We start from the raw sequence: 21534 nt of genomic DNA, 5'->3' as shown, positions 1-21534 counted from the left end.
AATCCTTTGTGTTCGCAGGTGTACTGGGTCCTGTGACTCTAGATGAATTTGGAGACATTGATACCAATTTGACCCTGCTGTACATGTCACAGACTGCAGAGCATGTACGTATGTCCAGAGAGCAACTGTTCAACCTTATATATGAAAGGAGAAACAAAGTACTCTGTACTATTGCATAAGAATGATGAAAATAACCACAGCAGAAGTGGTGGTGTCCCAAGGTATGTTGTGTATGCCAGGAGAGAGTCATGAGAGGTGTGCTGGAGGCTGACGGGATTGATGTCATCTGGTGATTCAGCAAGTGAAGTGCAGCTGGTATTTGGTGGGACTGTGTGACTCTATTTTCAGAGAGAGGGGAGGAATGAGGAAGAATATGGCAGCCAAACATACGGCTAAGCTGAGGAATGCACTGCTGTAGCAGAAAGAGCAAGAATTACTTTGAGTTTGGGCAACACATGTATTAAGGGTGGTTTGAAGCAAGGGACAAAAGAGGGAGAGTACAGCTGCTGATTTTCTTTCTTTCCTTCTACACGCATAGTTTGAAACTCTTCTGCATTTCAACACTCAGAAGAACAAGACAGACGTAATAACTTCCAGTCCGGATTTTGTCTGGAAGAACCACAGGCTGCCCAGTGATATTCCAGGAACTGGTGAGAGACCCATTAAACCTACCTCTTCCTCGAAGACAAATCACACAGTCCTAAGATCCACCTGCTGTGCAATCCAGCATGCTACCTGCATGCTGTCCCCAGCCAGTGACGCCAGAAGCTGGGGGCAGAACAGTATCTTTCCTTCCCCTGCCCTAGCCCCCCATGTTCTCTGCATCCAGCCCAATTCTAAACCTGCATTTCTGTTTAGGCGTTACTAAGTCTTTCATAGCCACCATCCTGTACCAATGATTGTGAGAAAACACCATGGCATGTTTTGGAAGAGGTCACCCCCAAACATAAAACCTTCACTAGAAGATGGTGGTGGTGTGAATTGTTTGAAAGACTGTTCAGAAAAGACAGCAGAGTTAAGGTTATGATAAGTTGTCTGACTCTGCACTTTTGTATCGCTGATGCAGCATGGAGGCTTCTGCTTGCCCCTTTACCCTTGTTGTAGGGAGCTGGGGAGAGGACACAGTACTGTGCAGATTCAGGGTATTTCTCTGGAGGGGTCTCTTAGACAAGTTGGCTTCTTGCAGAAAGACGACGGGAAACTAGGATATTACTCTGTCTCGACTCAAACTTTAAATCTGAAATCCCAGAAATCACCATCTCCTTTTCTTTTGAGTTTTTGGTGACTCCTGGATAGAACAGGTGAACCCCCTTGTCATTCAGCATAGCAGAGTACAGCTTTGTCAGATTGGGATTGTTTCCCCATGTAGACTGCTGCCACATGGTGAGTGGCAATGGAAAGGTATATTCTTCAGGGTATGATATCCAGGATAAAAATTATTCCAGTGGTGGTGGTTGCAAGGGTTAGTGCACAGTGGGTTAGTTTTAACCCGAGTCATTCCCATCAGCGAGTGTCCAAAGGTGCTGCTGTTAAAGGTCTCTGCTAAAGGCCTCCATTAGTTTGCTGTGCTGCTTACCTCCACTAGGGAATATTACAATGCAAACCAGTAACTGGAGGAACAAACACCTTCTGATAACTAAAAGTTCATTCACAGTAAGGTGGTGCATGGATTCAAACACTTTTATTCCTCAGTCAAGTAAATCAGATGGCTTCAAATTAGGGCTTGCTGCTTGGCCCCAGCCTTCTCCGTGTTGCTCCAGTCCTATTCTCATTCATCCCTTGGTCCCCACAACATGCTGTGTTGTCAGAGGATCTCTGCCTCTGCATCTTTAAAAGATTGCCCTGAGTATATCCTTGTTTGAAGTTGCTGTACAAGGGCAAAAGAAAAATGTTTGGGAATTGCAGAAAGACAGTGTCTACAAACTAGTAGCTTAACATTCAGTGCTTAACAAAGGCCTGGCTGTAGCCAAGCTATACTAAATCAAAGTAAAACCACCTCCCACAGACACTTGATTATTTTGTTTTCACATTTTTTAAAAATAAGCCTTCCTTCAGTGTGATTGTAAAAAAATATATTCCCCTAAAGGGCAACTTTTTATGGCCAAAGTTTATGTAAGTTTAAGTATGGCCAAAGCAAATCAAAACTTTCCAACCAGAAATCTGTTTTTTACTCCAGGGAGGTGAACAAACACAGCAACCAGAGCCCCGCTCCTTTCCTAAGCTGTAATTGAGAACAGCTGACCCAGTTCTGCTACTCTCTTTCCTTCTGGCATCCCTTAAAAAAAGGCGCTTCATTCACATTTTGCCATTATTCAGAAAGTTTGAACACTCACTCTAAACACGGACAAGGTCAGCCTTCAATACACAACCGTTTCTGGTTCCAGAGGACCCGAAAACAATCAATTTGTGATGCACTCTCCCTTTGTGTGTCGTAATACTAAGAGCCAGGAGGTGGTAGCAGAGCCTCAGGAACGGGAAGTTGCGGTCCTACAGCACTTCCCTGGGCAACTTCAACCTGCTGAGTGTTAAGCCTCAAGCCACTATTCACAAAGCTTAAGTTTTAGAGAATTCGTAGGAAATGGCTTTGCACATTCTCATGTCTGTGTCGTTTTATAGTGGGAGCTTAATGTCCCTTCCTTGGTGGAGGGAAATGTAGTACTGACAGTTTTCAATGGGGAGCATCAGATGAATACTAAGTTACTGGGAGGCCCTGAGGCTGATGCTGGGATGAACACACAGGAAGAAGGCGGGGAGATGTGATAAACAGAACAAAAAATAAAAGCCAGAAAGCTGGGTCCAAAATCCAGAGTTCCTAAACTGGATTCTATGTCAGATGTAGACACTTACATTGGCATGTTCAAAATCCTTGCCCAGCTGGTGTTTGATTCTGGAGGCAGCTAGTGTGTGTCTTGTTGCTTTTTATTTATTTGTTAATTTTTACACTTTATCATTTATCCTGTATGCCTTTATTTCTGTTCCTGGGCACATGCAGAAATGCATTAGCCTCAGTAAGGCTGAGTAGCTCGGCTCCTTTACTACCCAGAACCAACAGGGCAATCTGTGAAACTAGATTCTCCTCTGCCTTCTTTGCCTGAGAGACTTGCTCAGTAGAGTAGGTACACTCTAGATGTGTGGCCACCAGACTAACGGCCTGTTGCTCTTCAAAGGAAGTCAGTGTCGCAACTTTCCTTCCCAGTACCCCTGAGCTCCAAGAACTGACCCAAGGCAGGTTTCAGTTCACTTTTCCACATTAGGACAATCAAAATTACGACCTTTAATCAGTTCCCAGCTTCAACAGTTCTGCCTGCCTGCTCAAGACTAGGACCCTCGTGTGCTCTGTGATTTTGGGTCTAAGTCCTCAGATGCCTAAACAGCTGGATTTTCAAATTGTTTGGCACCTGGCAGCTTCCAAGGACACTAATCTGGCATCTTTGTGCTGCACCAGATTAATTTCCCTCTATAGCATATGAATTTCATATTGAAGAATAGAGTCCACTCACATGTCATCCCAACACAGTGTCTACAGATGTGTTCAGAAATGAGTCCACAGTCTCCAAAGCTGTCTACAACAAATACAGAATCACTTTAAACAACTGGGCCAATAAGGGGAGAACCCAAATGCAACACGTTGAAGAGTTTGCGTATGTTAAAAGCTGTACCATGATTTTCATTTTGGCCTCTTCTTGGATAAAAAGGTCTTGGAGAAATTTCTTTCAAATCCACAAACGGCTGCACTCTGTATCAGATGAACTTCTGGGTGGAAACTGTGGTCTTCAGGTGTATCCCATCCTGAAGCAAATTATATCAGTAAAGATTCTGAGTGATAATGGTATAGGTAGTTGAGGAAAATTTACTGTCAAAGACACATGTCTTTCTCACTGGGTGGGTACCCAGCAGGACTGGAAAGGAAAAGACATATGTTATAAGCCTTGAATCAGAAAGTCGTCACTGAGTATTGTGTTTAATGATAAAACACACAGGGACCAAACCTTTGTTCCCCAGTTCAGAGAAAGCTTTATCCAAAGAAGTCAATGAAGAGTTCATTTTGCATTAAGCCCTGGGTATACTGGGGGAAAAATATGTTTCCTGCCTGCCAGCAACTCTGTTTTCAAATGGTCAACTGCTTACCCAATCTACATCCCTGTCCCACAGAGATTTGTACCCAAGGTTTGCCTCCACCATCCACTCTTAAGAAGTTATTGAAAGGAGAAATTCGGCTGCTTTGTTTTCTAAAATGTGGTTACTAAGAAAAGTCAGCTTTATTCCTGGGCTGTCCTAGTTTGTTTTAAGAGAGGAGAACACCTGGAAACTCTGCTGCTGAGCTGATGTGAGATTTAGTGCTGTTAAATTCATCTCCCACCTGGGTGTCCCTACAGCGTGCCCATGCCTCAGGTGGGGATGTAAGACTGCACTGCTCCAGATCGTGCTTCATCTTGCAGTGAAAGAGGCAGGCACTTGTTATCTCTAGGCAGTGCAGGACTTTACCAAACCCTTTCAGTCTGGATGTGACCAAAGAATACCCCTGCTCAGCTACTGTGACTGGCACGTGTGTGGATGAGGGTAATTTCACAGTATCACAGTATCACAGTATCACAGTATGCTAGGGATTGGAAGAGACCTCAAAAGATCATCTAGTCCAATCCCCCTGTCGGAGCAGGAACACCTAGATGAGGTTGCACAGGAAGGCGTCCAGGTGAGTTTTGAATGTCTCCAGAGAAGGAGACTCCACAACCTTCCTGGGCAGCCTGTTCCAGTGCTCTGTCACCCTCACTGAGAAGAAGTTTCTTCTCAAATTTAAGTGGAACCTCTTGTGTTCCAGCTTGAATCCATTACCCCTTGTCCTATCATTGGTTGCTACTGAGAAGAGCCTGGCTCCATCCTCATGACATTCCCCCTTTATATATTTATAAACGCTAATAAGATCACCCCTCAGTCTCCTCTTCTCCAAACTAAAGAGACCCAGCTCCCTCAGTCTTTCCTCATAAGGGAGATGCTTCACTCCCTTAATCATCTTAGTTGCCCTACGCTGGACTCTCTCCAGCAGCTCTGTGTCTCTTGAACTGAGGGGCCCAGAACTGGACACAATATTCCAGATGCGGTCTCACCAGGGCAGAGTAGAGGGGAATGAGGACCTCTCTCGATCTGCTAACCACCCCCCTTCTAATACAGCCCAGGATGCCATTGGCCTTGGCCACAAGGGCACAGTGCTGGCTCAAATTATCAATTTCTTAAATATAATATCGTTTTTCAGTGTCCTCTGTCAAGTTGTTTATTTTCCAATTTATTTTTTTTTCTGCAGGCCCACACGTCTTGACCATTGCTGTCTTTACACTCACGGGAATTGTGATTCTGGTTCTGATCATCTCTTTGCTGATTCTAAGGTACCACCCCCTTTGGCCCTCTGTTTGTGCTTGAATAGTTTTCCTCCTAGGGCACTGCCTTTGATCTCTCCTTAAAGAGCCTTTCATTACCTTACCTTACATACCTGGGTGGTTGCCCTCAGTGTGAACCCTTCAGTATATGACAAGTAGTGTTTGCATCCATAGTGTTGTTATGTCAGGTTAATAATCAAGGGAGAAGATGCAGTAAGGCTCAGAGTTTTTGCATCTGCTAAAAAGCTCTGATTCCTATACATACACAGCCACATATGTCTCAAACCAATCATCAGACTTTTTCTGCTTACTGCCCATCTTTAGCTTACTGCCCATCTTTAGCTTACTTGGGGTTCACTTATGTTTCTTTAACCTGTTGGTGACATAAAAGTTCAGTCTAGAAGGAGGCATTTGTCTTGAGTCACTGTAGCAATCAAAACACCACAAGGTTTTGACGTTTTCAATGCATGGATCCGTCCTGTCTTTCAGCTTCCTCTGACTCAGTTCAACTTCTCACATACCAACTTTTCTAACAGCTAGAATTTCATAAGTATAACACAAGTTCAGCTTTATCATGATGGAAAAAGAAGAAATACAAATCAATGATGTATCCTTTTGCTGGAAGAAATGCCACCCCATTTTCAAAGTATATGGTTTTCTTCCATATTTAAAAAAATTGTCTTTCTGTGCATCTGTTTTCAGTAGCTCAGCATCCCTCTTTGCTATATATCACAGAACTTCAGAAAAAGTGAGAAAATCCAGTCTTAAGAAAACTTGATTAGAAACAGCTGCTACCCAGGCTCTCTTATTTTGAGTGGACCAATCTGCCTTGCAAACTAAAGCTTTTCACAAGGGAAAAATCAAAGATGAAGGTATATAACTCATACATCGAGTTGTACTCACGAAATGAAAGAGCTAATCGTTGTCGTATCTAGGCATTAACATATAAACGGGTGAAGTTTGTAATGGCTATGAAGATTGATACAAATTTGTATGGAGACACTTTGGACTTCTTTTATGCAAATGCATAAAACCTCAAGATGATTAGATTAATATTGTATACATATCACTGTAATATTCCCAAACATCAAATATAGAAGAGATTGCTGAGGACATCTTTGGAAAAAAAAGCTTGCCCTTTTAGTGTTGAAATAATAGCAAACTTCTCCAATATAATTGCTACCAAAGATTGTCCCCTAACAAGCAAAGGGGAAGAGAGACTCAGCTATGAAAATGAGCAAAATGCCTCATTATTCCTTCTATATATCCTTCTTTAAACTTTCTAGGACACTTGAACTATTCCACACCTCCCCGTGTAATTCTGACTACTAAGAAAAAAGGCAAAGTTCTGAAAAGCACATAACTAAATATTAGACCTGGTAGATTTTAATTCAGTTTTATATGTACTTAATCACCAGCTGATAGCAATTTGAATTGCAGTGCATCCTGGTGATACAACACAGTTTATGAGATTGAACTGAGAAAAATAGTTCTTACCACAGTCGTTGGTCTCATATGTGTGTGAGTTAAAAGATGTTGGAAAAGGGAATATTTGTGTTATTAGTCAACACCATGGGTTATCCCATTTGGAGCATTTGCCAGCAGTCATCAGGGTGTTGGGATTCCAGTGCAGTCTCTCCAGTCAGTCCTGTGTTTTTTTCAATAGAGGAAGGACTTGTACAGGTAAGTGGGTAGTTTGACGACTGCTAGTCTTCTTGCAGCTTTTCTCTAAGAGAAGACATTGTCTTCTCTGAAGTTCTGCAAGTGAGACAGTAGTTTTCTTCTCCCCGTTCCGAGGGCTCTTCCCTCATTTTTACAAAATGTGCAGAATACAAGGGACATGCACAAAAGCGCATCTCATCTCAACACTGTTGTTACTTTCTGTCCTGGCATTGTATTCACCCCAGTTCTTACCATCCAGCATTGATACCAGGACTTCCTTTGGCTTGCATTTGTTTGTGGGACCTCCCTTCAGAATACATTCAATAACATGGAGGAGAAGACTACAGGAAATCCAGACAACCCTTTGTGCTTTAAATTGTTCTGACCTCCCTTGAGACTCTAGCAATTGCCTAGCACTTGTTCTGCTAAATCTCTTGTGTTCTTCTGACACATCTATGGAATTGAATGAGCATTTAGGCTTTCCCAAAGCTAGAGGAATTAGAGTAGCCTCAATCTGGAAAACTGTACAAGAGCTACAGGGCTTGTGCTCAAGCCTTGTCCACCTGACAAACCATCCTTGTGTCATCGTGACACTGGAAGCTTCCCTGTCCCAGTCTCCTGTTGCGCGTTTTGGTTCACTGGGAGGATATTCTGAATGAGTTCACTCGTTTTGCAGGAAGTACAGGAGAGATAATGAGCGTCGGAGGAAGAAATGGTCCCACATACCGCAGGAGGAAATCTTGCCTCTGGAGACCAGTGAAACAAGTCAAGTTAGTTTGAAGGTAAGAGAAGCACAGTGCCTGAAGCTGGGTCTTGGATTCTGTTTTCTAAAGACCATCAGTGCTGGGGTGTCGGCATGCTCCGACTACAATGCAGGCTATGGCTCTAGTAGAACTAGGATCTGTTATAATACTACTATTACTACTACTACTACTAATTTAACCCTTAATTGCTGTATTGAAGAAAAAAGAGATTATTGTCCATCTATTGCTCCCTAATAGAATACATGTTTCCCAACAGTAAAGCTCATTTTGTGATGGGTGAATGGGTTGAGTATTGATTTCCAGTCTCTTCCACACCACCACTGTTACAAATTATTTCCCTGTGCTTCGTTATGCCTCTGTAATGCCCAAGAGCATGAAAGCAGCAGGCGGAGGCCCTGACAGCCATGGGAGCGGCATGGATGTTCCACACTTTCTGTGGCATGTAGTGGCACTCCTTAGAGAGAGGCTTATGCTTCTCTGTGTGGTACACACTGACATTACTTATCTCTCTGGACCTGCCAAGTGGGGAGTAGGTGATAATTGCAAGTTAATTATTCTTCTTTGTTCTCAGATCGATGAAGATAAGAGACGTGACACCACCCAGAGACTTCGCCAAGGGAAATATGACAAGAAGGTAACCTGACTGCAGTGTCCATGCTCCCTTCCTTGGCTTAGAGGGCTCTTTCTGAGAGGAGGTCATTCCTCTCCAGAGACAATTCCACCTCTCCCGACCTAGCAAAATTGCTTGATCTTATGGAAGGAATAAGCCATTTATTCCCTATCAGGTGCTTTGCATTTTGCTTACTGATGGGAGGCAAAATATTAGACCCCATGAACCCCTAACCTTGTCCAGAAGTGCAGAAGCAGAAACAGGGGGACCAGAAAGCTGATACGTCTTGGTACCAAGGAGATTAACGGATTAATAGAGGACAAGGCATTTACATAGCAATTCTTATACATTCCGTAAAGCTATATGACTGCCTGAGGTATATTAATATTGAGTTAAAATTTGCATCATTGACAGTTCTAAATAGTTCTTATCTACCTGGTAAATCTTTTGAAGGAAATATAAATCTGTTACTGATTAACTGAAACTCCTCCAGTGAAGCAGTAGGTGGATGTTTCTGAAGTATTTCTTTGTATGGACATTTCTTGGAAAAGAAAGATTAATTGCTGTTGTACTAAACCCATCATTCCCCCCCCCCCCCCCGTTATTTTTTCTTCAGGTAGTGATCCTAAAGGATCTCAAAAACAACGATGGTAATTTCTCAGAGAAGCAAAAAATAGAACTGAACAAGGTAACTGTTGCACGTAGCAACTGGACACTGCAGGGTGGGATGGAGCCTATGAGTCATTGCTTTCCATTGTCAACTCCAACAGCCATATGCTTCTGCATGTTTGTGAGGTGGACGGGTAATGAGTTCTTCAAAGGATATCACTTGATGAACTTTCTCGTTGTGTGTGTGATCTCATCACTATTTCAGAGTCTGAATGGTATGCCAGTGAAGCTGAGAATGAATGAAGTAATTCATGCTCTGTCACACGGCCTTGCTAAATACATTTTTATAGCTGATGCTAAAAGGCTATGCACTCTTTTTGTTCATATCATGCTAATTCATTAGTAGCGGAATGTTGTAGTTAAATCTTATTATTGAATGCCAAGTGCAGCTCTTTAAATATAAGTAACTCTCTGCTGACTTGTGCATACAGACTCTTCCAAAATGAGAGATGAATTTGGCTGCAGTACTGCATCTTTTTTTGAATGAATAGTTTTCCTTTTTACACAACACAGCTATACTCCGAATTCAATAAGCTCTAAAAATACCTCAAAGTAAAATACAGTTGTGTATATAAATGGACAAAGTCCATAATATCATGCAGCATCATTAAATTTTTATTACTTGCTCATTTACTGACTGATTCACACCATTCTGTCACTCATAATGGCTATTCTGGTCAGCTGGGAGGTGGGAGTAGGGAGGCAATAATGGAGACTATAGCGGACTCTGGAATTAACTTGCAGTATCCAACAGCAACCACTCTTATCTCCCCAATCCAAAAGGCTCTGGAATGACAAATGTCTTCAAGTACTTCACTCAGTGCCTTTTAGTACACACTGGTTTAAAGGAAACTCATACATCTTATCAGGGCCTGTATCCTTGACCTGTGTTTCTGTACTAACAATGATTGCTTTTAAAAATAGATGCAATGTTTCTGCTGTAGCTCCTACAGATTGATTACTACAACTTGACCAAGTTCTACGGCACTGTGAAGATAGACACCATGATCTTTGGGGTGATTGAGTACTGCGAAAGAGGTTCTCTGCGGGTAAAGAATTTTGCAGGTCTCATTCCACCCTCCAATTATCAAATTTCAAAGTAAGAAAAAAAATCCCCATTTCTGTCTCTGGCCCTCATGCAGCAGCCATGGACTGAGCAAGTGGTGGCAGGTTTCTGACTCCGAGTTCCCTCCCCCTTGATAGTTTCTCTCCAGCCTTCCCCAGGCACTGCTGCGGCTGCCATCACCTTGATGGTTCTCAGCAGCCAGAGGATGAGGTGAGGTGCAAGCAAGGAAAAGTACAGGCAGAGCTCTGCCCAGCCAACAGCAACAGCCAGTATTTGTATTGTGTCCCCTATTGGGAGAGTAGAGGATATAACTTTTCCTTTATTTTCCAAGCTGTAGCTGTTTTGTCTGCTGATGCCCTTGTGGACCCACAGAGCCCCTCTCAGACTGTGAAAGCACAGAGAAAAGAATATATTAATAAGGGACAAAGAGTACGAGGCTGGAATATGGCAAATCCTGTGCTGTAAGGAACAACAGCCCTTCATTTCTGTTTATAAAAAGAAATGGTAAATTGATGCCTGGCATGAGTTATGGAAAGACTTATGGTTTATTACTACCAATATTATTTCAGTGCTAATCATGAAGTAATGATGGCATCAGCTCTTCTGCCAGGTACACATTATCTCTGCTTCTGAGTTCATACAAAGACTCTCATCAGTAGCAGTGGTCTCTGGAACAAACTCACAGCAAGGCAGCAAAATAACAGCTTTATCTCTAGTTCTTTTCTTGTAAACTGGAAGTTTACAAGTCAGTTTACAAGCAACAGAAGTCATAGTGGCTGGAAGAACTGTAAATGACTGGCAATTTAAGATAAAGGAATAGGCTACTTCGAACTTCTAAGGCCATGAGTAAATTGTGAGCACAAACCACAGAAATTCCTTGCCCTTCCTCTTGCACACCTTACCCATTTCTGTTTCAGCTATTTTTCTTTATTAAAGACTCAGCTTTAAAAGCAAATTCACTATTTACCTTTAATTACACAAAACCCTCTTTTCTGGGGTCCTCAGTCTTCTAGCTCTGTGTAAGCTTAAAATATATTTCATATTCCCTGTTTTCTGAGTCAACTCCTGCTCTAGTGCGTGTACTCCCTATAAAAAAATGAAGGGCTAACTCTTTCAGTTGAAAGGCTGTGTGATTTAGATACTCATCTCTCATCTTCTCCTTTTTCCCTGGTGCAGTTTAGAACCGCTCTTTTCTTCTCTTCACAGGATGTTTTAAATGATAAAATCTCCTACCCTGACGGTACATTCATGGACTGGGAATTCAAAATCTCTGTCATGTACGATATTGCCAAGGTAAGTGCGCTGCTGACAGTGCAATGTTAATCAACCGGTCCTGTCTTGCAAAATGGATCCTCTGGAGACGGGCAGCTCTCAGGGTCTTCTCCGTTCCTTGCTAGAGGATGTATGCCTTTCCACCCTTTCCTCCTCTGGGGATAGGTGTATGAGGCAGGAGGATCCAGTGGCTCTCAAACTGAAGGGGGAAATGGGAGCCAGAGCTGGCTTTGGGCTATTTATAAATAAACAAATAAAGTGTGCCCCAAAGAAATGTGACCCAAAGATCAGAGGGTTACAATCTGTTCACCAGTGGCTCTGAATAGCAGAGCCTGTGCAGTCACAAGACCTGCAAAACACACTGCTCTCTGGCCTCTGGTAAGGCATATAAAGGAAAACTGTGGTTTTTCAAAATGATGGAATTATTCCAGTTTGTATCCAGAGACACAATAAACTTTTTCTAAATAAACTGTTTATTTTGCATCCCGATTTTCTTACTCGCTAGAGTGAGAAACTAGAAACTAGAGCTATCAGGCAATTTGAGAGGGAAGAAATTCATCCTGTACAGAAACCAAGACTGCCTTTCAGTAGTTTTCAACTGATATTCACATTTTAGGTCCTTGTGGTAGGATGACTCAATATGAACAGTAAAGGAAATTCTGTTCTACATTAGAGACGTGTATCTGTTCAGCTGGTAGTTAAGGAACCTTTATAATTCATGGGTATAATAATTCACTATACCTCTGCAGGTAATGTAGAGAATTACCTCTGCCTTTTTGCTAGTGCTCAACTGCTTTCCTCTTCCTATTGCTGGTTTGCAGTTGGACAGTCCTCCCATTTCCCTACATGCATCAGTTCAGATTTGATCTCCACAATGAATGACTCCACTGTGTCTGTTCCAAAGAGATATTGAAAATCATGCTGTTTATTAAAGAACCCTTAATCCAAATTGTCACAGTTTGCTGGCCTTGTTAATGACGTTCAAGTTCAGTTAGTGTTCAGCATTAAGTTTCATTTTAAATAGCAGCAGTGGAGTTTCTCTTCCTCCTTATAGCATATAAAAACCACATGGTATTTTTTAACCCTTTGCAGTTCACCTTCAGATGTTTCCTAAGCAAATAGGGATTAGTACTGGCTCTGTTTACAAGGAGGAGAGAGAAATCCCAGTCCGTCTGAAGAGAGCGACCAAATGCCCAATGACTGCACTGGGACTGGGACTTCACAAGTTGTTCCCTGCACCGTTGGTAATGGGGACAGGACATGGAGTCTGAGGACGGTCAGCACACCACATCTGTGGAACGACTCCTGAGCATTATTAGCCATGTCAGTAGAGATGGTTCACAAAATCTTCCTGAAAACTTGTATGTACCTAGGAATATCAGGGAACTTACTGTCATTTGGATGATCTGCCAGCCTCTCCTATTCCTTCACCTGATGCTGTTGTGGAGCCTCTGGAAGCTACACATTTCCATGAACTTCTTGTATTGCTTTTCCCAAATCCCACCTTCCCATCCTCCAGGCACCCTGTCTATTTTAACTTGAATGGCTTCTTGTTTTATGTAAGTCACTTCATCGCCCTTCAGCTCCAGTTTCTCTCATCCAAGCATCTGCCAAAGGGTCCAGCCCCAGCTCTCCAGGCTGTTAAAATCCCTGTGACCATCTCCTGAAGTTCCCTTGCCTTCCTTTTGATATGCTTCTTCCTCTCCACACCACCACTTTCCTACACCTTGCTCTTAGCGTTGCCCAAACAGTCGTCATACTTCGCCTACTCTTCATCTGGAACAGAAGCTGCCGTATCAGTGTTTCTGAACAGAGGAAGTTGTATCATTTCTATTCCCTGGTACAGCTAGCCAAGCAGTGACTATTCCTTGAGCATCCTGTAGTCCACTAGAGGAGGTGGGGTAGGCAAAGGGGATGCCCTAAATCTGCTCCATTTACTTTTTTCCCCCCCTTTTTTTTTTTCTCTTTTCTATCTTTGCTATCTCTAGGTCTGATGGCACCACCTGTAGCTACATGGATTTGGTTACATGTGACCAAAGAGCTCTGATGAAAGGTCTGCTAAGAAGGAATTGCAGTGATCAAGCCTTGCAGTTATTAGTGCATACGCTGTTGTTGCAACACAATTTATTAAATAAGGGGCTGCTGCAGGATATTGTGCAAGGGATTGTAATATTCTTGCACTGTGTCAGGAAAAGGGTTCTCAGTCAGACCTAAAGCTTCAGAGGTTTAGAGCAGAAGTTACAAGAATGCCTCAAGGATTTAGTAGTACTGCACTGAAAGTCATAAATTTTGAAAATAACCTCCTGAGTTCTTAATAGGTTCTCTGTTTTCAGGTTGGTACATAGAATAGTTGGAAGGAAGAGGAAAATTTTATATCAGGCACATCTATAAGACATCTGCCTCCCGAAATTGTTAACAAGAAAGCCCTGGTATAAGGAAATCAAAATTACCTTTGCTTGACATTTAATGCTGAAACTGATTAGGAATTCTGCAGTAGCAATGGGTGTATTTCCTGGCTGATGAAAGCAGGTGCTGGAAGAAGGTGCAACTGGAGGAAATAGGACCAAAAGCAGGCAAAACATCCTGGATAGTATTATCAGGGCTGCATGATAAAAGCTGCTTAATCAAGAAATGTGTTCATTGGATATAGCGTGCACAGTCTCTGTAAATTTTGGCACGGTCTAGATAGGTCCAGGATAACCAGTCCAACAACATTCTCCAGTGATTGCATCTCATGCAGACTGGTTGTGTCTCAGACATATATCTACTGTGGCCAAAACTCAGCTCACGTCTCAGTGATCTCCTGTAGCATTTGCTGGTCCATTCCCACATATGGGTACCAAAGGAGAGAAAACCCAGCATGTCATACAGTGTATTCATGACCAAATGAACTATATAACCCTGATTAAAGTCTGTCTACCAGTTATTGTACAAGAGGATGAGCTATACATGTAGGAGTCTAAGTGGAAGACCATTTGGAGAAGAAACTAAACGGATATGACGTACCTGTTCTTGCTTCCAAAGGATATAGATTGTGCTTCATGTACTGAGCTACAGAAAAGAGGACTATAGGAATAAAAACAACCAGCAGCAGGCCATAAGTAGGTGTGAGCTTAAGTAGTTCAGAAGAGAGAGATGAAACAATAAATAATAGCAAGAGGGTGCAAATTAGCATACCTACTCCCTTCTTCAGTTTACGCCCACTTACCAATGTTCTTTTCTTGCTATGCCTCAGTGCTAGCCCCTTCTTGTGTATTACACCGTATTGTAGTGTCTTAGACTAAACGAGATAAATTCAGAGGTGATGAGTTAAAAGGAGCAAACTGCACACCTTTGTATGCCTCTGTGTGTTGTGGGTCAAGAGTCTAAATCTCAGGAAATATAGCTGAAACCGCATCAGTCAGTCCTCATGGTGCCCACTTCTGAGTTTAGCTCATGGGTAGCTGATATCTATTGACTAATACAGAGAAACCCATAATCAGTCAGGTCAGAAGAGACCTTTATGATTGTTTAATCTGATCCCCTGCCTTATATAAGCCTTAATGCATCATCAAACACTTTCTATATTGACCCCTCTTTAGCCCTCTGCTTTGCAGAACAGGATCTGCGGCAATGTTTCTGAATGAAGTCTCTGGTGTATGGTAATCTTCAAAGATGATACAAACATAAAGAACAATTCCTCTTACACCTATGGTGTCCATTGGATGAACATGTAGTTGAAAGCACGTTTTTTGTGTGACATTCCGACAAATCTGTACTAAATTTCCAAAGAAGGCATTTATTGCAAACGAAATCAAAACTTCTGTGGGAGGAAATAAGTTTTCCTAATTGCTTAATTGTGTTCCAATCTTATCAAAACCCAAGATGCTATGTCAGACTTGTTAACTAAGAGGAAGGATGGTCTTCCATGACATGGTCCTTCTAATGATCAGTCTCCTCAATTTTAACATTGACTGTTCCTGACATCTTGGAAAGTCTCCTCTGTAAAATAATATTTGCTTCTCTCCATGACAGGGAATTGTGATTTATGCATATCCATTGCTGATGAAGGCCATTTAACTACTTGGACAGATATTACACTAATACTTCACATTCTTGTTGACTCTGGTAAAAGCTGAGTGTCTCAAATGTAGTCTTGCTTTTTTCCTCTTTTATTATTAACCACAGGGGATGTCTTATCTGCACTCAAGCAAAACCGAAGTCCATGGTCGACTCAAATCCACAAATTGTGTAGTAGACAATCGCATGGTAGTGAAGATCACTGATTTTGGCTGTAATTCAATTCTGCCTCCAAGGAAAGGTAAAACCAGAACACACTTGGACTCTCGTTCATGGTTTTGAACCCAATGGAATTTTCTTATGTTCATAGTCCAGTAGGGCCTAATTGCATCTTGTATACAGTACAAAACATGTAAGATTTCACATGTGGCCGAGATGCAAGAAACATTTTCAGCATCCAAGGCCTTCATGCAAACAGCTCTCTTCAGCAGTGATGCTGAACTTCTGTGAAGAAAAAAAGGAGTTAAGTACCACATGATTTTATCATTGATCAGACCCATGTGTTACCACAATGCTTTGTGATTTAATTTAAACATTAACACCTGTGACTCTGATCGTCCTTAAATAAATCTGTAATGATATGCAATGATAACCTTAATGTTTTTCATTCCTTAGATGGGAATTTAGCACTATGTGTTCAATCAGATTTGAATAATTTTAACAGCTTTTCTTTACATTTTCTAGTCACCTCATATTCATAGGACATTTCTGTAAAATAAAGCTATCCTTGCTACCCATCTTTTCCTTCTTAGCTGATCTTAACTGAAGAGACAAGACCAGCTGAAATTATGTCATCTGAATTTGTGTAGTAGAGCTTGGGGTATAATATGGCACAGCACTGTACCATAACTGTAGTATATGATCTGAGAAGAAAGTGTGGTTGCAACTGAGTTGAGAGAAAATTTTTACATTCAGACACAAACATGCTCAAAAGTAGGAATAAGAACATAAAAAAGAGTATGAAAATGCACTGAATATAAATGCTCTATTCAGTCTTCATTTTAAAAATGTAATATTTAAATTTATATTATTATTGCATTTGTATTTCTCTTCTTTCATTGCTCATAAGATAAATGCTTTGACAAGCAGCCTCAAAATTTCTGGCTACTATATTTCTTTCCTTGAAGAAAACTTCCTGTTTCACAAGAGATCTACAGATTGATTGTGGCTGGATGTTGCAGCCTGATATCATATCACTGTCTTCAGGGTCACTGTGTTCAGGTCACTGTTATGATAAATCACTAGGATGTCACAACAAACTGTCATACCATGGCAGCACTCTGGTTTTGAGGTACAATGGTGCTTGTTGCACTAGAAACACAGATTAATAATTTCTGTAGAAAGAAAGTGGTTATGAGCAGGTAATATGTCAGGCTCAAAAGCACTTGAGAATTATTTCAATAGATTCATGATATCAAGGCCGCTGGGAAATATTACAGTCTTCTCATCTGACATCTTGTATAACAAACTCCATGTATCTAGCTTAATAATTTATGGCTCAGATTTTTTTTTTTTATAGCACTGGCATTCCTTGGTCTTATACAGATGCATGGGCTATTTCTAAGAAGCCCATGAAAGGTAGCTAAGAAAAGCAAGTTCATTACCAATAACCATAACTTTTCCGGAGGTGTGAGTGTTTGCATCTACAGTGGAAAATAGTAGGGTCAGCAAACCCCAGACAATTGAAAACTACGACATCAGAGGTTTGTCTAACCTTTATTAATGTCAGCTTCTCAAGAAAAATGCTAAAGTAGGAAATAAACAGTACCAGTGGGCTCTGGGTTTGATATGGAAAGAGTAAAAGGAAATATCGCTATAGCAAATGGATGTTCTGAGAAGGATCACCCTTTTTCAATTACTTGTCTCCCTTCCCCCTTTACCTCATTCCCTGTTGTCATCTGAATCTTCAGACCTGTGGACAGCTCCTGAGCATCTCCGTCATGCTGATGTATCGCAGAAGGGTGACGTGTACAGCTATGGGATCATTGCCCAAGAAATCATCCTACGCAGGGAGACTTTCTACACTGGACACTGCCGGGACAACAAAGGTAAATCCATAAATTTCTCCTCCATTGCAGCCTTCTGGGACGGCGTAGCTGTAACTGCTGCATTCTTCATGTTTTGTGAAAGGCATTGTCTCTGATAGCAGCTTGAACTGCTGCTTCTCTCACTGTGTGACAAATGAAGACCCTGTTTGAAGGATCTCACTGTGGGGGCAAGTGTCCTTATTCTTTCTGTAAATAAAGTTTGCACTGAGTTTTCTTGCCCTTTCTCCTCCCTCCTCACCTTGGCCACAGCATTACAGAAGTTGACAATATACAATGCTGTCCAGATTTACTGTAACATTTAAAGGCCACAAAGGTTTTTCTATTATGAGTTGTGCCCAACATATAATAATTCACTCATATCAGGCATCGTAAATCAGCAATGTCAACACAGAACAACAAAAACTCAGCAGCATGACACAAGAACATTGGCATTTAAAAACCGGCAATTCAGACTTTATTCAAGCCTGTCAGAATTAACTTTAGTCATTTAACTTCTGCCAGAAAAAGCATCTCTTCCTGTAGTGCATCCATTAAACCCCATTTTGTGCATTTTGTGGCACTGTTTTTGAGTGGCTAACAGCTCAGTCAATCGCAGTTCCCAGAATCCAGGCATTATTATATATTAGAACTGACATAAAAGCATGTGTGGGTTTAGGATTTTCCTAGTGACAGTTACCAACAACAAGTTTAGACACTGCCTTTACCTCTGAGTCATTCTGATAGATCCGCCTCACATTTGCTAAAACATCTAGAGCAGTAGCTGGACAGGCTAATAGCTCTTTTCCTGAGTTACATCTGAGAATAACTTTTGGGGCATGTTCATTATCCTACATTATTGCAAATCAATGTTCATATTTGGGGAAACACAGTATTTCACATCACCAACTTTTTAATATAAATGTTGACCTAAAAGAGATTAGAAATGCCTGTTCCCTTTCAAGCGAACTCTTCAAAACTCCCTGCTTAAGATAAGGTAGAGAAAATAAAAGTCTTTCTATTCCTTTTTCTTGGGGAGAGGAAGACACAATTCTCATGAATGCAAGGATTTTACAAATATTGCCAAAATAGATGGAGAAAGGAAAGAGTAATGCTCTTCCTTGCTCATTTTGACTTGCGAAGCAAATCTGTAGCAAACTACATTCTTTTAACTGTTTGTTCAGCAGTTACAGTCCTTCTGTGTTATGTTAGTGATTATTAAGTTAGCCTCAGACAGTGTTTCTGGGCTCTTCTGAGATGTGGTGGCATCCTCACTGCTCTGTATTTGACCCTGGCTGTCATAGTCACAATCTGGTTCCTTGTTTTAACTTTGACCTGTTTCTTAATACTGCATTTTGTCATTTTAGAAAGACTGTCGGTTTCAAATAGCATTAGGTTAATCCATCCAACTGAAAGAATTTTTAGCACCTCTAGGTGCTGTTGCTGGAGATGGTCACACATATCAGCATGTTTAGTAAGAGCAATAAATTTACGGGGCCTGAAGCCTGTTTGGTAGGTCTGGATTCAGTGCAACTTAAAAAAAAAATCTGCCTTGTAAACTTCAGTTGAAATTTTAAGTTTTCCATTCAGTGAGGAGATTGTTTTCTCCCCAAAGCTTTTTCCTTAAAAGCATTAGTAGATGTCTGAGATATATACTGCTGATCTAATGGCTTCTGGTATTATTCTTGATTTTTGATTATGCAATTTGAGTAAATGTGTTCAGCCTAGTTTCAGCAGTTCATCAAATTTCATGTAACAGGAAGGAATGAGTGTTATTATATATTGCTGAAATGGCTCCTCATTTAAATGTCTGGATTCATTCATTACCCAAGATGAGGCAGCAAGAAGCTGGATCACACTTATTCAAACACCTTTGAATTTTGTTTGTGGCATCATCTATCTTTGGAAGAGAGTAGCTCAAACTTGGGGTGACCATTAATTTACAAATATCTAAGATAAAAAGAGTGAAAAAAATACCAAATTAGAGTCACTGGCAATGGGCAAAGAAATATCCCTGTTGCATGTTAGATCCATTTGGGTTTTAAAACTGCAGAAAGTTTTTCAATGGCTAGGCAATCAGAAATTAATTTTTGCAAGGTAGAAGACATGACATTGATATTTCAGGAAAACTGATACAACCGCTTCTCCAGGACTTCACTGGCAGCAGCAAGGACTCTGTTCAGATTTTAAGAGAGTTGTTTAAAAAACCCTGTATCTAGCTTCCATCCACCAACTTAGGAAAATCAAACTCAACTTCCAGGTACTCAGTAAGCCAATTTTCTCAACCTGCAAATAGGTATCCATCAAGTTAACATACAATAATATTGCTACTAATGAGAGAAAAGGAGTCCTACAAAGACAATGGGTGTAGAAAACTGGATTTCTAATGTGTAGAAGTAACTAGGTCATAGTCCTCTTCACTGACTTCACTGCGAGACAGCTGTTAGGCCAGCTAGTTGCTCCACTCTTCTGCAGAAACACCTCATTCACTGTTCAAGACTGAAATCTTGTCACGTACCAATGTTCAGTCCAAGATGCCTCCCTGTTCCACTACTTTCTGCCACTGGCTAATTGCAGTGTTGCTAATAGTTGCTGTTACTTCCGCTCTCAGGTGTGTGCGCGCAGTGTGGAAATCCAACACATTGCTCTTGTATACATGAGACTTACACAGATTCTTCTGTCTCTTAGCCCACAGAAGACTTCTTAGCAGTCTCTCCACTCTCCACATTTGGGAGACTCAAGTCTCCTGCTCCTTCTCTAGTCTGTAATTTCTGTACCACAAAGCTGGAACCTACTGCATCTTTTTAGGGTGATCATACACACTGGGCATGCTTAGCCAGCCCTAGCTGCTCTACACTTGTACGTACCATCACAATTACAAACCCTCCTCATCTCATTATATGCTTCCTTCAGTAAAATTTTCTCCCAAATATAATTAGACATTGTTAATAACTGTGTTTCACGCTTGTTCACGGATCTTTCAGCTTCTCCTTCTCTCCCTCAGAGATTAAAATTGCTTTTTTTTAACTCGCTCCTTCTGGAACTCTTGAGGTCTGGAGGAGAACGAGAGAGAGATATTTTTGCTTTAGCTCTCACTTACTGTGCTTAAATTGAGTTGTGCAAACGCAGCCTGCATTCTGATATGTTCCAAATCCAAATAACTTTCACAGAACTGATTTCATGAGTAAGAGTATAAATGAGCTAACAAATGCAATGTTTTTAAAGCTTTTACGTTAATAGCCTAGTTTTAAGGAAGCAGAGCATCTGCAGGATGATTTGAACTGCTCTGATGAGAGTTGTATGTCTCCACACTTTTGATCAAGTCGCAATGGGCTTTTCACATTGTTTTTCACTATAGCTATACTTCATGCTGAGAGGCACACTAATAATACCTAACGTTCATTTGGGAAGATGCCATAACCATGTCTACCGTGACCAATAAATACTCATGTACATTCCTATTCATTTTGCTTTCAGGGGCCTTCAAGCCAGCCTGTTTTGATCTTGTGCCATATATTTAGAAAAACTCCAAAGTTGAAACTCATATAAAAATGAGGGAACTGTCTTCAAGGCATCCGTTTGTACAGTAACTTGTAACATCATAGGACACTATCCACAAGGAATGTCCTTCTTATTTTTTTTTGTTTTGTTTTGTTTAAACTTTGTATCTTTTTCCTGTGTTAGAAAAACTTTACAGAGTGGAGAGTGGCAAAGGAGTGAAGCCTTTCCGACCAGACCTGTCCTTGGAAACAGTGGGAGAAAGAGACATGGAAGTAAGCTAATAATTAACTAAGCCATTTTCTGGGTGAAGGGTGGAAGTCCTGGCCAAACTAGAGCTCATGATCATGGGAGGTTGAAAGCTATGCACATTTTATGCCAAATGCCCTAACCTCATGGGAAAAAATGGTATTCTGTAGTTGTTACCAGTGAAATGAAATACAACTCATGAAAATTATTTCACTGGAAAGAAATGGATGCTTATATGGTGCCACTCTTCTGACCTATTTTAGATATCTTTAAGATGGGATGAATCACA

The 21534-nt window shown here is 41.1% G+C and overlaps 1 protein-coding gene across 1 annotated transcript in view; it reads left to right on the top strand.

Moving 5' to 3' along the window:
- The window catches only part of GUCY2C (guanylate cyclase 2C), a gene marked incomplete at both ends in the record, with an annotated part of 45253 nt that overhangs the window by 15197 nt on the left and 8522 nt on the right, over nt 1-21534 (top strand). Inside the window, 11 exons of the mRNA XM_082498275.1 lie at nt 19-104; nt 539-650; nt 5300-5381; nt 7711-7816; nt 8370-8432; nt 9025-9096; nt 10022-10126; nt 11350-11436; nt 15583-15715; nt 17385-17522; nt 21183-21271. Of these exons, the coding sequence (XP_082354401.1) occupies nt 19-104; nt 539-650; nt 5300-5381; nt 7711-7816; nt 8370-8432; nt 9025-9096; nt 10022-10126; nt 11350-11436; nt 15583-15715; nt 17385-17522; nt 21183-21271 (1073 nt within the window). The remainder of the gene's footprint in view (nt 1-18; nt 105-538; nt 651-5299; nt 5382-7710; nt 7817-8369; nt 8433-9024; nt 9097-10021; nt 10127-11349; nt 11437-15582; nt 15716-17384; nt 17523-21182; nt 21272-21534) is intronic.

This window comes from Vanellus vanellus (assembly GCF_965231255.1).
Source record: "Vanellus vanellus genome assembly, chromosome: 1".
NCBI classification, from domain to species: Eukaryota; Metazoa; Chordata; class Aves; order Charadriiformes; family Charadriidae; genus Vanellus; species Vanellus vanellus.
This window is presented reverse-complemented; position numbering and strand designations above follow the sequence as displayed.